The sequence below is a fragment of the Malania oleifera genome, chromosome 5 (assembly GCF_029873635.1).
Source record: "Malania oleifera isolate guangnan ecotype guangnan chromosome 5, ASM2987363v1, whole genome shotgun sequence".
Classification (NCBI taxonomy): Eukaryota; Viridiplantae; Streptophyta; class Magnoliopsida; order Santalales; family Ximeniaceae; genus Malania; species Malania oleifera.
In genome coordinates, this window is record NC_080421.1 from 91,389,298 (window position 1) to 91,405,655 (window position 16,358).

General features: G+C 31.6%; 1 protein-coding gene across 2 annotated transcripts in view; it reads left to right on the plus strand.

Annotated features, from left to right (window-relative positions):
- The window catches only part of LOC131155128 (piezo-type mechanosensitive ion channel homolog), a 98,828-nt gene extending 82,692 nt beyond the window's left edge, over window positions 1-16,136 (plus strand). Inside the window, exons 17-21 of one of the 2 annotated variants that reach the window (XM_058108059.1) lie at window positions 12,464-12,622; window positions 13,960-14,466; window positions 14,682-14,823; window positions 14,968-15,112; window positions 15,566-16,136. In XM_058108059.1, coding sequence (XP_057964042.1) covers window positions 12,464-12,622; window positions 13,960-14,466; window positions 14,682-14,823; window positions 14,968-15,112; window positions 15,566-15,701 — 1,089 coding nt within the window. In that variant the 3' untranslated portion in view covers window positions 15,702-16,136. Of the gene's footprint in view, window positions 1-6,068; window positions 6,409-12,463; window positions 12,623-13,959; window positions 14,467-14,681; window positions 14,824-14,967; window positions 15,113-15,565 lie in introns of those variants that run through there. The other variant, XM_058108060.1, reaches the window with a different exon arrangement.
- Window positions 16,137-16,358: the final 222 nt, after the last annotated feature.

Consider the following 16,358-nt stretch of genomic DNA (forward strand, 5'->3'; position numbering starts at 1 on the left):
TAGAGATTTGATATATAAATTTAATAGAACTATTGATATCATGGGATACTCTTATTCAGAATGTGTTGGCTCCGTTAATCAAAGGTCTACTGCTACATATTGAACATTTGTGGGAGGTAATCTTGTTACCTGACATAGCAAAACAAAAAACTATTGTAGCTAGATCTAATGTTGAAACAAAATGCCAAGTTGTGGCTCATAATGTGAGTGAGCTTATGTGGTTGAAGTCCTCTCAAAGATGGGATTCTTTGTCAAGAAGCGACAAAGCACATTGAAGTTTACTATCATTTTATAACAAATGTTTAGCTGAAGAAGGTTGTAGTGATTCCATTTGCGAAATTTGTGGATTAATTAGGTGATGTTTTCACAAAAGTTTTATTTAAGCTTGCTTTTCTAGTAGTTGTAGCAAGTTGGGGTTAGGTGATATTTATACACCTTTAGCATGAGGTGGGGTGTTAGAAGAGATTGGTTTTTTTAGAATTTATGTGGTCTGAGTAGAGTTATTTTGTCTATTATTAAATTATAAAAAGGAGACTTGGAGCTAAATGTAACTCTATAGGAAATTGTTGCCTGCTTCTTTCTCTTGCTTTCTTCTTCTTTTCTTCTCTTCTTCTTCTTCTCGTCTTCTCGCTCCCATCTCTAGATTTACAACAAGGAGTAAGCAATTATAATTCAAAGATTTTAGTCATTGAGAAAGCCTTTGTAGTTGACAACTCATCTTGAATTTCATTGCAAGTCTTAGCTTCGAAGATTAGTGCAAAGCCAAGGCCTATTTCTGACCTAGAAGTAATATCAATCATGTCTAGGGGCACTAAAGACAAAGCAAAGTCTTTTCTTGGAAGGAATTATGGTGTATTTATTGAAAGAAAAAATTGTGACTCGTGTCCATTAAAGGGTTTTGAAATTGTGCACCAACTATTTGTGAATTATTAATGTAATCATGATATTCACTTACACCATAATTCACCTAAGGACCTAAAATAACGGGGTACTCACCTTCAACAAGTTTAGTCTTCTCTTGAACATTTTGGACGAGTTTGTGGTTGTCTTTGGCCATGAATTTAAATAGCAATTGTTACATAATGGAAAATTGGCCCACTAATACTACTTGAGTCTACTTTAGAACTTAGAGTTGAAATCATGACCATATCGACTATCTTGTGCCATAATGGCCATGACGGCTCACTATGCTGACAACTCCTAAAACCTTTTTATTTGAATTAGACTTTCATTTTTAATTGCAATGATGGAGCGAGATTGTCCAACAGTAGAGAGACACGGACTGACCTACAAAAGAAGATAAGTATCACTTCATCACCAGAGTCGAACAATGGGTATGCATCGTATTTGTATCATGGCTTGATGTCAATGCCAATAAAAGAAAGAGAGGGATGGAGGGAACCAACATCATGTTTGTAAATATTTTTAATTATATTTTAAATTCATATGATAATTTTATTTTAATTTTAATGAAGAAATATGTATAAATGAACTATTTAATTTAAAAAAAATTTAATTTTGGATATCAAAATATTTTGAAAACCATAAAAAAAATATAGTTTTCATTTTTTTTTTATTTTTATTTGCAAACAATTGAAAACCCACAATTGAAACAAAAAGTGTGCATAAGCAAATATGTTTTCATAATATGTTTCTTTACTGTACTGAAACAGAAAAAAAAAAAAAAAAAAATATAGAAATAATACAAAATATACCCTCAGTTTCAATCTTTTGGAAAGTTGGGGAACATTTTTTTTTTTTACTTTTTTGTAGGGAATTTTTATTTAATCCAAAGGTTTATTACTGTATAGTTGTTTTTAATAAGGTGCAAAGCACTGAAAATATTGTGCATTATATATAAATATATATATATTTTATATATATTTATATATTTATATATGTTACATATATTTATACTTAAGTAATTAATAATAATGTTTTTAATAAGTAATAATTGATATATCATTTTGTTAATTTTTGAATTTATGTGTTGTACTTAAACAATATGTATATATTTCATAATCTTCTCTTATGGTTATTTTAATTTATTACTTTCCAATTTTGTTCAACCTTACCCTTATCATTTCTAGTTTTTTGTCTTGCTCAAGTTTTAACTTCTAGCACTTTTTAAATAATAAATTTTATGATTATAACATTGTAGTTTTAAAGCTTGATACATTGGAATATATTCAATATACTATACAACTTGTTGGTCTAAATTTATTAGATTTTGATTATTTTAATGAATGAAATAATAGAACTTGTTTGATTTATTGTGCCTTTAAAGTGCCTCATAGATTAATGGAGATATCATATTACAAGCTACTATATTCTGTTTCATTAATTTATTTATTAAACATAAGATTAATGAAAAGTCAATAGTAGTTTAAGACCAATGTAAAATTTATTAACCTTGCCAAACAATGTTAGTAAATTGAGCTAAAGCATTGAAAATTTCGTAAAAAATTTTTAAAGAGGGTTTAAGTGGTTAAACATGCAAATATACCAATACATATGAGGTTGTGCATGCTTGAAAAAATTCATGGTCATTACACTTGTTTCTTTCTATGTAACCTCCTCTACTACTTTCCTCTACTCCTGTTACCTTGACATTTGCTATCGGCTACCACTATTCAAAACCATGTCTATTTGTTGGTGCTGTTGCTTCGTATATTAGCCATTTGTATGCACTTAAAAAATATTAACCTTTACTGAGCTTTAGACTTTTTACTTAGCTTTAGACTTTTCCGTCTTTTATTCTCTTTCCAGCCTAACCAAAACAATGTTCAACAATAATTTTTTATCCCTTGGCCTTAGTTATTGATATGGATAAATGGTTTGTTGAAAGCTCACGAATTGTGAGGCCTCATTTCACCATGGGAATCAACACAATGTATTAAGGTCATGTTAGGAATTTTGTTAAGATATTTGCATTATCATTTTTTAGTATAAGTTGTAGAGCCTAGACTTAGTTTTAGCTCATGCTTAGTAGCTATGCTTGTTACAATTAATTTTAGAGGTGTTCTTTGCATAGTGACATGATTATATGAAACAATAGCGGGATTGGAGTGGGTTCAAATATGGTTCTAAAAATTGGCTATTACTGTATTAACATTAGATGTTTGAAATTAAAAAAATATATCTGTTTAATAGTCGTCAGTTTTTATTTTAATTATATATAACAACAAAACCAAACCTTTAGTCCCACTAGGTGGGGTCGGCTATATGAATCCTTTTCCGCCAATTTATGCGATCATGGACCATTTCTTTTGAGAGATTCGAGGATATTAAATCCTTACTCACTATTTCCTCCCAAGTTATTTTACTGTCCCCCACAGTAACTATATCACTCTTCCTCATTGGTGTACTATGTGGCCTATTGCAAGTGTCCATACCATCTAAGTCGTCCCTCACTTATCTTATTTTCTATAGGTGCTACACCTAACTTACCGCGAATATGTTCATTCCTTAATTTATCTTTCAATGTAATACCACTCATCCATCTAAGCATTCTCATCTCGGCAACTTTTACTTTTTGGATATTATGTTTCTTCGTCGCCCAACAATCCAATCCATATAGCATAGCTGGTCTTATAGCTATCCTATAAAACTTCCCTTTCAATTTTAAAGGTATTCTACGATCACAGAACACACTTGAAGCACTTCTCCATTTTACCCAACCTGCTTTAATTCTATGCATTACATCATCTTCAATTTCTTCTTCATCTTGCATAATAGATCCAAGGTATCGAAATCTACAAGTACTATTTATTTTTTCATCATCAAGTTTAACTTTGACTCCAACATTCCTCCTATCATTACTAAAATTACATTTCATATATTCTGTCTTATTTCTACTTATCCTTAAGCCTCTAGATTCCAAAGCTTCTCTCCATAATTCTAACTTAGCCTCTACTGCATCCTTAGTTTCATCAATTGATACAATATTATTTGCAAACATACACTATGGAACCTCCTTTTGAATATTCTTAGTCAATTGGTCCATCATTAAAGCAAAAAGATAAGGGCTCAAAGCAGATCCTTGATGTACACCTATGGTGATTGGAAATTCTCTAGTTTCTCCATCCATAGTCCTTACACTAGTCATTACTCCATCGTACATATCCTTAATGATATCAGTATACCTACTACATACACCTTTTTTTTTTCTAAAACCCACCATAGAACTTCCCAGGTATCCTATCATATGCTTTCTCAAGGTCAATAAATATCATATGCAAATCCCTCTTCTTTTCCCTAAATTTTTCTATTAATTTTCTTAAAAGATATATAGCTTCTGTGGTAGATCTCCCAGGCAGAAAATCAAATTCATTTTTTGAGACCTTCGTTTCTAACCTTAATCTTTGTTCAACTACCCTTTCCCATAGTTTCATCGTATGACTCATAAGTTTAATTCCACGATAGTTATTAAAATTTTGAATATCATTTATTTTTGTATATAGGTATTAAAGTGTTTTTCCTCCATTCATTTGACATTTTCTTAGTTTTCATAATTGTATTAAATAAATTAGTTAACCATATAATTCCGTTATCACCTAAGCATTTCCAAACTTCAATTGAGATGTTATCTGGTCCCATAGCTTTCCTATTTTTCATCTTTTTTTAGTGTAAACTTAACTTCGTTAACTCTAATTTTGCGAATAAATCTCATATTTTTAATCTTTTCCTTATTTGACAATTGTAAGTTTAAGCCTTCTATTTGGTTTATATTAAACAACTTACTAAAGTAACTTCGCCATCTTTCTTTAATGTCTTTGTCTTTAGCCAAGACAATATCATCCTTACTTTTTATACATTTTACATTTCCTAAGTCCTTACTCTTCCTTTCTTTAGCTTTAGCAAGTTTAAATATATCTCTTTCCCCTTTTATTTCTCATTTATCATACAAACTATTAAATGATTTGTATTTAACTTCACTAACGGCCTTTTTTGCATCTTTTCTTGCCTCCTTATGCTTTTTAAAGTTATCACTGTTTCTACATTTTTTCCACGTTTTATACCAAATTCTTTTTGCCTTTATGGCTTTTTGTACATCTTTATCCCACCACCAACTTTCTTTGCTATTTGAGAATCTTCCCCTTGATTCACCTAAAATCCCTTTTGATATCTTTTTAATACGAGTTGCTAATCTACTCCAAAGAGTATTTGTATCTATCCCATCCTCTATAATCCAATCCCCATCTTTGATCATTTTATTTTTAAATTTTATTATATTTTCTCCTTTTAGGTTCCACCACCTAGTTCTCTTACACTAATTTATTTTATCTTTTTTCTTCCATTTTTTAATACATATATCTAACACTAAGACTATATGTTGTGGAATAACTTTACAATCCTTGCATGATAAATGATTTACCCTTCTAGTTAAAAAAAAAATTTATTTGACTTTTATTTTGTCCACTATCAAAAGTTATTAAGTGTTCTTCTCTCTTCTTAAAGCAAGTATTCATTATATAAAAATCATATGACATAGCGAAGTCTAAGATCATCTCCCCAGACTCATTTTTGTCTCCATATCCATATCCTTTATGTATCCTCTCATAATTTTTATTATCCCTTCCAACGTATCCATTTAGATCTCCTCCTATAAATATTTTCTCAGTCCCGGGTTTGTCTTGTATAATACTATCCATATCTTCCTAAAATTGTCTCTTAAGATTTTCTCCTAAGCCGACTTGAGGAGCATAAGCACTAATGATATTTATTACCTCTTGCCCTAATACCATCTTGATTTTTATAATTTTATTCCCTACTTTATTTACATTAACAATGCTATCTTTTAAGTTTTTGTCTATAATAATTCCTACTCCATTTTTATGTTTTTCTTTTCCAATGTACCAAAGTTTAAATCCTAATTGATCAATTTCTCTAGTTTTCTCCCCCACCCACTTAGTTTCTTGAAGGCAAATTATATCAATTCTTCTTCTGATCATTGTATCCACAATTTCCATGCTTTTACCCGTAAGTGTCGCTATATTCCAAGTTGCTAATCTAATCCTAATTTCCTGAACTAATGTTTTTACTTGCCCACGTCCAAAATGATGCAGGAACCCTCGCATATTTGACACTGTACTCGGGCGCCGACACAGCGCGTTGCTTCGGGGCGACAACCTAGCCCACCCTTGCCCAATTTCCGCTACACCTAGGTGGTACAAGTGCAACGCGTCGCTCGTAGGGGACGGCCCAGTAAATATTCGATAAGGATATATCATAATGATCTGGCAAATTTTACGCTAGCTGTCAGCTACCTAAAACAACTCTCCTCCTTTACCCGGACTTAGGACCAACTTTGTGTGAAAAAATTAAGACATTAAGTGCATCACAGGCGGAGTTAGTTTTTATTTTAATTATATGTACGTTAATATTAATACTACTACCTTAATAGTTTTGTACTTATGATGCTGAAAGTTATACTTAATTTTACCTATATAAACTATGATCTAGTTTCATTTCAAAATACATTTTTCTTCTTCAAAATAGCTTTATCTTCTACTATTTCTTGAAATCATATTTTGTTGGGTAACTAAATGACACTACATCTCCTATCGCTCCAGTGTTTGTGAATGCAAACAAAATTGAGCCAGCTGAGTACTCCTGGAGGTTGTGCGTGCAATGACTATATGCATCGAGAAATGTTCTCTATAGGCGTGAAATTGGCTTTAAAGACAGTGGTCCTTCCACGCCTTAGCTTCTGATAAGTATTTTTATTTTTATTTAAAATTAATTTTTTTAATAAATAATTTTCCTTATATTTTCTTTCTAACAATCTTAAAGCCGAGCGCTATTATCTATTTTAAGGGACAAAAATGATTCCATTAAGATTGATTTGAATTGTTGGTATTACTTTATATTTTGCAACAAGCACAAGCAAGTTTCCATTTATTTATTCAATTGTTTAAAGATTTAAATTTTGAACACTTAAATTTCAGGCTACTATATTATCTTATTTGTAGATCATGAATCTAATGATAAATAATTTTTAGAATGTAATTTTCCCATTAAATTACTATATTTAAAATATGAAAAAAAACAACCAAATTCAATGGCATCATTTTTTTGTGAAATAATAATATTAGTTTTTTAAAAAAAAATTGTTGATTATGCCTATTTTCTAAGTTTTCTGAACTACACAAATTTTGAAGTTGTTCTTGCTTTCTTGCATGATGAGTGCATGCTTGAGTATTGTGTATTTTTAAATTTATTTATTTATTTCTCAAATTTCTTGTCTTTGGTATGACCTTGTTAGAGACATGTTAGTTGCATATCAATATTTAACTGAACTTATTTGTTTGATTTGGAAATATATTGAAGTGTGGGGATTACATTTTTATAATGAGCTATAATATTGTTTGAGATTTATTATTATATTTGAGTCAAGTAAAAAAAGAAAAAATTGTGGCTTAAATAGTTGAATTAGAAGTGTTTTTTATTTTTTTCACTTCCTATTGTTGGTCTTGACTTAAATGGGAGATGTACATGTGCATATATGAGACTTCACTATTATTTTTCATTATTTTTTAGTAGATAACATTTTAATATTTTATTCTATTTCACTACATATATGGAAAAAAAATTATTATCTATTTTTCCCCAATTATATGATTATGTTATTTTTGTAAGGCACGTAAATTTATTATCTTTAATTCTGGGGTTTAAATGTTTTTATATTCTATTCATATGTGAAATAGACAGCGGTGCTTAAATATGCAATTAAATTAATATGCTCGATAATTATTGTTAATGTTTTTGTAAAGTGAGATAACAGTCTTTGCATGAGAGCATTAGTGTGGTGATGGAGTCACCTAAATTTACAAGCCTTAACTGGCACATAAAAATAAATTCGAGTATGATATTTTACACATAGATGTGTAATTTTACAGTGCATTATCCAAGTGGATGATAAACATAACCATAGTATTGACTTTGGTTAGTATATATGTGGACTAACCTAAACTAATTGAATAGTAAAATTGGGCTATTATTTGTGTGATCACAAAATGTGAGGGTACCTAGTATCAGTATGATCCAAATATGAGAATTGAGAAATAGTTGTTGATTAATGAATTCCTTAACTAAAGAATTAGCTAAAAAGCTAATAGAAAATAAACATCGAAGGGGATGTATCTTAAACCCTTAATATAAACTACTAATGATGGCAACCCAACCTATATGATTGGAGATCCCATGAATTAGGTTCAATGAGTAATAACAAGTCATTGATTAGTTTGGTGAGCACTATTATTTGTTTCGATTATCCCTATGGTATCTGAATGGTGCAATTGTAACAATTATGAAATTGAGTTTATCTCATCATAAATCCATATCCTTTGTTAGGTGGTGTGTTTAGTTATACTTACACACTTTATGGATTTACCTATATGAGTGTGGAAGTGGGGCCACTTCCTATGAAAGTTTACTGGTTTAAAACTTTCTAGAGCGCTCATAAATATCCAGGTATGGTGCATGGCCTATTCGCACCAACTCTTAGGAGTTTTCTGTCTAGAGATGTTATGTGAGTTATATGTTTATAGTATTATTTTAAAATAATTTGGTTCAAGAATTTAATATTCACCAAGTTCTTGTAACTCATAACATGTTTTCTCTAAGTGCAATTCAAATTTCAAACCAGGTATTGTCACCAAATGCATTACTATATTTAATTATCATCTCATGGTTACCCAACGTTGGTTTTTTTTTTTGTTTTTGTTTTTAAACCCTTCTTAATTTTTTTTTTAATTTGAATCTTGTGGGGAATTGTTGGTATTATTGTATTAATGTTACATTTTTCAAATTGAAAAAATATCTATTTAATTGTCATCGGTTTTTATTTTTATTAAATACATGTTAAATTTTAATATATTAATTAGTTTTAACGTTTTTAGAATATTAACTACTACTTTAACGATTTCGTATTTATAATGTTGGAAGTTATACTTAATTTTACCTATATAAACTGTGATTTAGTTTCATTTCAAAATACATTTTTCTTCTTCGAAATAGCTTTATCTTCTACTCTTTCTTGAGATTATATTTTGTTGGGTAACTAAATGACACTACATCTCCTATCGCTCCGGTGTTTGTGAGTGCACACAAAACCGAGCCAGCTGAGTAATTTTGGAGGTTGTGCGCGTAGTGACTATATGCACCGAGAATGGTTCTCTATAGGTGTGAAATCGACTTTAAGGACAATGGTCCTTCCACGCCTCAGCTTTTAATAAGTATTTGTATTTTTATTTAAAATTAATTTTATTAGTAAATATTTTTCTTTCTATTATATTTCCAACAATCTATGCCTTCCAAAACCATTTTGGGATGATATCTTGTAACCATCTCGATTTACATTCATACCATCTGATATTGCTCCTTTTATGGTGTCATAACAGTCATTATGGCCTGTAACAAGTCGTTCCTGTCCACTGTGTTATTATGCCCCCATCCTAATTGCATTAACAATTTTTAACTGTAATTTTATACTTTTTAAAAAGATTTCAATCTCTCAAGACTTGAAACAGAATTTACAAACTACATTCATCATATTTACTATCAAATAGTCAATAATTGAACTCAATTTTAATTGAAGACAAAAAATTGTCTATTGCGTGGAAAAGAAAAAAAAATATTTTAGAAGTTTTTCTTCTGCTGATTAGAAATTATATTTTTAACATGCATCTAAATTCTTTAATGGCTAAAAAGCATCACATTATACTTAAATTTAAAGGCTGGTAATTCCTAGTCTTCGCTCCATGCAGCCTATGCTTTGGTTCGACATTTATGCTTTCATATGATTATGCTATGACATGAAATATAAATATGTTCCATCATTATGATTCAATATTTTATTTTTTTCAGATAAATAGTTTTTCAATATTTTATGATTTCCTAGCTTAGAATTAGATTTATAATCAATAAAACTGTGAATAGTAACAGTTACAAGACTTTTGTCACTTTTGTCCCTTCAGCGACCATTAAGGCTTGATAGACATTGTTGGCCCACAACCTAATAGCTTAAGCTTTTAGATAAAGTGGTTGCTTAACATGGTATGAGAGCTATGATACTGAGGAGGTTCTGGGTTCTAGTTCTGTTGCCCATGTTTATTGTTTGTTGTCGAAAATTATCTTATTCCCTGTAATGGGTGTTGTTTATCATTTGTTTCTCTCTCCATTTGCGGGGGAGTGTTAGGGCTTGACATGCATTGTTGGCCCACAACCTAACAACAGCTTAAGTTTTTGGGTAAAGTGGTCACTTAACAGCAACAAAAGAACCAAATAACACCCAAAAATAAAATAAAATGTATTTTTAAAATTTTGGTAAAAATTGATTGAAACATTACTATTTAAGATTTTGGAGTCAATTTGTGAATCTGTAAGTTTTAACAAGTTTTCTAATGCCATAAGAGACGTGGCATCCATTATGCATCATGTAACGTCTAAAATGACCACTCTACCTGACAAATGTTACTTTGTGATCTAGACTATAATGGCACTGCTTTTTAAAGCTATGGATGCAGACTGCGATGAGAATGCAGGCTGCATGCCGTTATGGCATCACTTGGTTTGTTGGCAATGGATACTTTAACGGAATGAGCTTTTTGAAAATTCAATGGGATTGGCTCTATTTGCTGGCTTGATCTTGAGTGGTGCTGTTTTTTTATTGTTCTGTTTTCTTCATTTTTTTCTTTCTGGTTCTTTCCCAGGTTATCTTTGGGGCATGTTTTATTCTCCAATTTGAACATTCCTGATCTTTTAATGGAATTTCTTCGTTTTCTATGAAAAAAAGCATGCCAACAGTCACTCCAACTGCTTTTAAAAGCTATGGATTCAAGTTTGATGGCAGGGAATTATGTAGATATTGTAAGGATCAAAGGTTAGAAGCATCTAGCAAGCCTCTACATAGATTATGTATAATATTTGAAAAAAAAATTGCAGCAAACTATAAATATGAGTTAACACTTGACATAGGAAATGTTCAAAAAATAAGTGCAACACGTGGACTAAATAAATTGTATAAAGATGTATTTTCGCAAAACAATGCCTAAAAAGTTGCTAAATGATATTGTAACTTCATCTATATTTAATCCAAAACAATAACTCTTAGACATGTTAGTCTACTAAAAGTATAGTGAATTGGCGCAAGGTTCTATGAAAGATATATGCAAGGAGCATCGACTTGGGGTCACTCGATGAGGAGGTCCCTATAACTAAAGTTGTGTTTTTACGGGTGTCCGGGGCCTAAAAATAGTGTTTATTGGCATCAAATGAGATTCGATTATAATTGAGTGGCATGAATACTTGTCCATATCCACCCTGATGTAGCGCAGGATGAAGGATTTAAATTTTGGAATTCCAAGCATTGAAGAAAAAATTTAATTTCACAAATATGAAATCATTATATCTTTCTTGATTCTGAATTTATTTTGTAAATTTTTCAAGTCCCAATGCTTTAAAATGTCCTCATATGAAAAGGATCTTAGCATGACTGGTAATCCATTCGTCCAAAAGAGAAACTTAGAATATATGGTTACATTTGGTTTGCAGAATGTGTATTCTTATGAATAGAATGGTGGTAATAATAGGGATTTGATAGCTTACCCAAAAAAGAAAAGTGTTGTCTTCATAAAGCAAATGACAGTCTAAAACTTTTATTAATTTATTATATGGAATAGACAAGGAATAACTATTCCTATACAATTCCATATTAGATGGAATAAGACAAACTTTTGCATGAGTTACTTTTTTCTAAATTATTATATCCCTGTATAACCTTTATTGCATTCACACCTTATTCCATTCTATTACTAGGATAGTTATTCCGCAAACTAAGCATAACCTAAGTTTTCTCAATTTCATTGAGTCCCAATTCTTTGTTTTTTGTTGCTGTACAGAATTTTATAAGTGCAATTTGTTTACAGAAAATGCCATTCTGTTTTATTGAACACAGGAAAATCATTGAATAGGGCATTATAATGAAATATGCTGCAAAGTTAAATTAAATGATGGGGATGTCAACTAAAATGTTCATTTTATGTTTCTTTGCCATGGGGGAACAATGTAATTCTTTGATATGTTAAGAGATCAAGTCCTGATTTCTGAGATCAGGTTGTGTGACATTATATGTGAATGAGCTTTAATTTACATGACCAATGTGTTGGAGGAACGACAATGGATGATGGATGATAATATATATTTATTTTTTTTCAGCTTTTTATGCTTGCATCCAAGGACATCCTTATTTATCAAGTCTCAGTTGATTTCAGATGCACTGTCTTCACTGTGCCAAAGAATTTAATACCCAAAAGTTGTCTGTCATTTGTTATTGAATTAATCTTACAAGACAATAACCATAAAATACATTATTTACTTTATTTATCTATCCTGTTCCTGGCAGTTCTACATGATAAAATGCATGCGTATTTCTTGAACTGATATATTGTTTTCTAATTAGCTTGAAGACATATATGCAAGCTTGTATCTAGTCAAATGTGATGCAGTCTTGAATAGAGCTCAGCACAAACAAGGAGAGAAGCAGACAAAATGGACTAAATTCTGCAATGGGATATGTCTATTCTTCATATTGATGTGTGTTATCTGGGCTCCTATGCTGGTGAGAAACTCAGGAATCAAAAAGCGATTCATAGCTTCATTGACTTTTTCATATCTATTCTAATGGGGAAATCTACATTGCTGAAACTAAGATTAGATATTATTAGGCATATTTTTTACTAGTTATTCTTGAATTAAAATAAGGCACTAAAAGAATAATAAAATGCATCAAGAGTTGGTACGTATCTTTTAGAAAGATTTCTAAATTCGGATCCTTTACTGGTGGGGCTTTTTCTTATTTTTATAGCATTTCTAATACCTTCTGAGCTTGTAATGTGTGCACAAATGCTGCATAGCATGCTAGACTAATCTATGATTTCATATAAACAAATGTATGAGAGAACAATGGGAAGTTTAATTGATTGCTGTTGAAATTAAGTATAAATGGATTGGGAAACAATAATCCATCCTCGTTATCATTGCATTATCCTCCAAGCCAAAAAAGGAAAATATATATATATATATATATATATATTTTTAAAAAGCACACTATTCATGGGAAATAGATGTTTATCATAGAGAAAACAAAGAAAAAAATTAGAGAGATATGTTTTGGACTCGAAAGAGTAATTTAAAGCCTATCAATGAGGAATCTCAATCTGTTTCTCGTATTAGGTTACAGTATTATATTCTTTATAATATATAAAATCATTTTCACCCTACCTCAAGCCACTTTCAAAGCTTACTAGTGAGGTTTGCCCCATAGCTGATTTGCATCACTCCAAATGAATCACTTCTGGAAGTGAAGATGATCTATGATAAAAAATTATGAAGCTTTTGTAGTGGAACTGTGACTAAATTGAAATTTAACTGTATTCTTAAGAGAACTTCCTACACCAACAGTTTGGCATAATTATTGAAGCACAAGATTTTACTAGATTCACAGGACTCTGCCAGGTCCAATTTGTTTTAACGTTGTGTAATCTAATAGTAGTTTTGTTGAATATTCTACTTTTATGCAACTCTGACCTTGTGGGAAATTATTAGATAACATGTGAAAATACTTGAAGGACTTGCTTTAGACTGTTAATTTGTCAGATGGTCCTTTTACTGAATATTGATCGTCTCCCTCAGTGCACAAACCTCAATGAACATATAATTAATTAATTAATCCCTAAACCACCATTTAAATACAAAAATAAGCAGGGAATTCATGATTTTACAGGAGTGAACGAGGAAGTTCATAGTTGTGATACCAAGTGTTTTGACATTATATATTCATGAAAATGTAATGCTCGACAGAGAGGAGATATTTTTTTAGCTGACAAAATGTTTATTTTCTTTTTAATCAGACACTAAAAGGTTAGATTTTTCTTCTTTTTGTTAAACTTCTAAAAGATGTACAGCAGTGGCAACCCAACAAATATTTCAAACCCAATCAATGATGCAAGTATTCAGGTTGATATTAAGACATCTCTTGGTGGAAGGTTGACATTGTACGAGACCAGTCTCTGTAAAAGGCTCCAGTCAGATAAGCTGGATGTAGGTGTTGATCTTGATCCACAAAATTATCTGGGTGCATATGATAAGAGTGATATCCAGCTAATATGCTGTCAAGCAGATGCAAGTACTTTGTGGTTGGTTCCCGATGTGGTTCTGACTAGATTCATTCAGTCCCTTGAGCAGGACAGGAGTATTAGTTTCTCTTGGGTCCTCAACAGGGACAGGCCAAAAGGCAAGGAAGTTGTTAGATATGAAAGAAGTGTCGACCCTCAGGATCTTCCAAGAGCATCAGAAGTCCAGGAAGTTCTCAATGGCACCTCCAACAGCTTTAGGATATATAATGTTTACCCAAGATACTTTCGGGTTACTGGCTCTGGTGATGTTAGACCTATTGACCAGGAGGTATGCTATTTCATTTTTTGGCTACCTTTTCCAAACTTATAATGTTAGTTATCTCCCTCTCTCTCTCTCTCTCTCCCTCTCCCTCTCCCTCTCCCTCTCTGTGGCTGAACATATTGAAATTTTTTAACATTAGTTTTTGTTTCATCCTTCTAATAACCAGCAGCATCTGTTATTGACATCAATAATGGTATTTACTCAATGCCAAAATTTTACAGGCAAATGTGGTTAGCGCAGATCTTGTCATAAATCGTGGAAATCATGAATGGTGGTCCTTTTATGATATCAATTCGTCAGATGTGAATGGATGCGGAGGTTTGACAGGACCTATGGCCATCATTGTCTCTGAGGAAACACCACGTAAGCCTTGCAGAAACATTATTATTTTATATACAGATCTTGATAGAAAAAAGATATATATATATATATATATATTTTCTTTTACAGTAATTTTTCATCATTTTTCTTTTAAAAAAACTTTTAATTCATTTGATATTACTTCAGAGGGTATTCTTGGTGAAACTCTAAGCAAGTTCAGCATATGGGGCCTGTACATTACATTTGTGCTGGCAGTTGGTCGTTTCATCAGGCTGCAGTGCTCTGACTTGAGAATGAGAATCCCATATGAGAATCTTCCCTCCTGTGACAGGTAATATGAGGCTTTATTCCTGGCTCCTGTTAGTATTTATTTCTTTTTTCAAAGTTAGGAAGCATCATAATAAGAAAATTTTCTAATAAAAAAATGTGGCTTTCTTTATGAATGTTGTTGATTGGGAAAAAGATAATTGAAAGAAAGCCGCATATTTGCTTTCAGGCCTAAGCTACGATGCACACATTTGGTCTCTGCGACTCTAAAATCTAAATAATTTATGGTTTTATTAGTTCTTTTTTTTTTTTTTTTTTTGGAAAATGAGAATATGAAGGTGAAGAACATCTCTCGTGCGCCATTTAGCATCTATTAAAATCCATGATTTCAAGCTGGTGTCCAATTTAACCATTTTAAGTTATGGTCCAGTTACTTTTCCGTGCTTGCTTATTACCCATCCAGATTTGACCATGCTTTTTCTTGTTCTGTTGAACTCAAGTCTGTGAATGAATGTAGGTTGATAGCCATTTGTGAGGATATATATGCTGCAAGAGCAGAGGGTGAGCTTGGAGTTGAAGAGGTCCTTTACTGGACATTAGTGAAGATTTACAGGTCGCCGCACATGCTACTTGAGTACACCAAACCTGACTAGGCTTGAAGACTAAATATGCTACCCCTAGCTATTAACATCTTCATGGGCGTGATGGTGATTGTATGTTTGATTAAACTCCGGTTGCAGCAAATCAGCTGTGGAAAGCTTCCTATTTGTTCATATGCTTTCTGCATGGCATCCTCTCGTTTTTTTGTTGTTGAAAGGGATCATGAATACTCGGACCCACATACATACAAGTCTGGTGTCTTATACCATATGAATGTTACATCACAGAATGCCAAACAGGGTGTACCAACTTGATTTGAAGATGTTGATAATACAGGAGAGGTTTTATTTTTTAGGTTCTCATTCATTTGCCGTGTATATAATTATACTAGTTACTCTTGTATTTATACTGCATTTTGTTAGTAGGGCACATTTGAAACACGGATACATTCAACAATATCAAATGAATACATCCATTTATTGTGAAAATGATTTCAAGCTCCAGATATAGTCAATGAGTTCACTTAATCTTCTGAATGGTGATGTCCCAAAATTTTCTTTGTTTTGAGAAATGGTAGAATTGTCATCCATATGGTTCCTATGTGTAGCAGCAATACCCGCAATTTTAGTTTTTACAATTGAACGTCTGAACTTTTGTTATGTAGCCTCCTTTGGATGCGAATCTCAAGGATTACACTAACATCTGAGTTG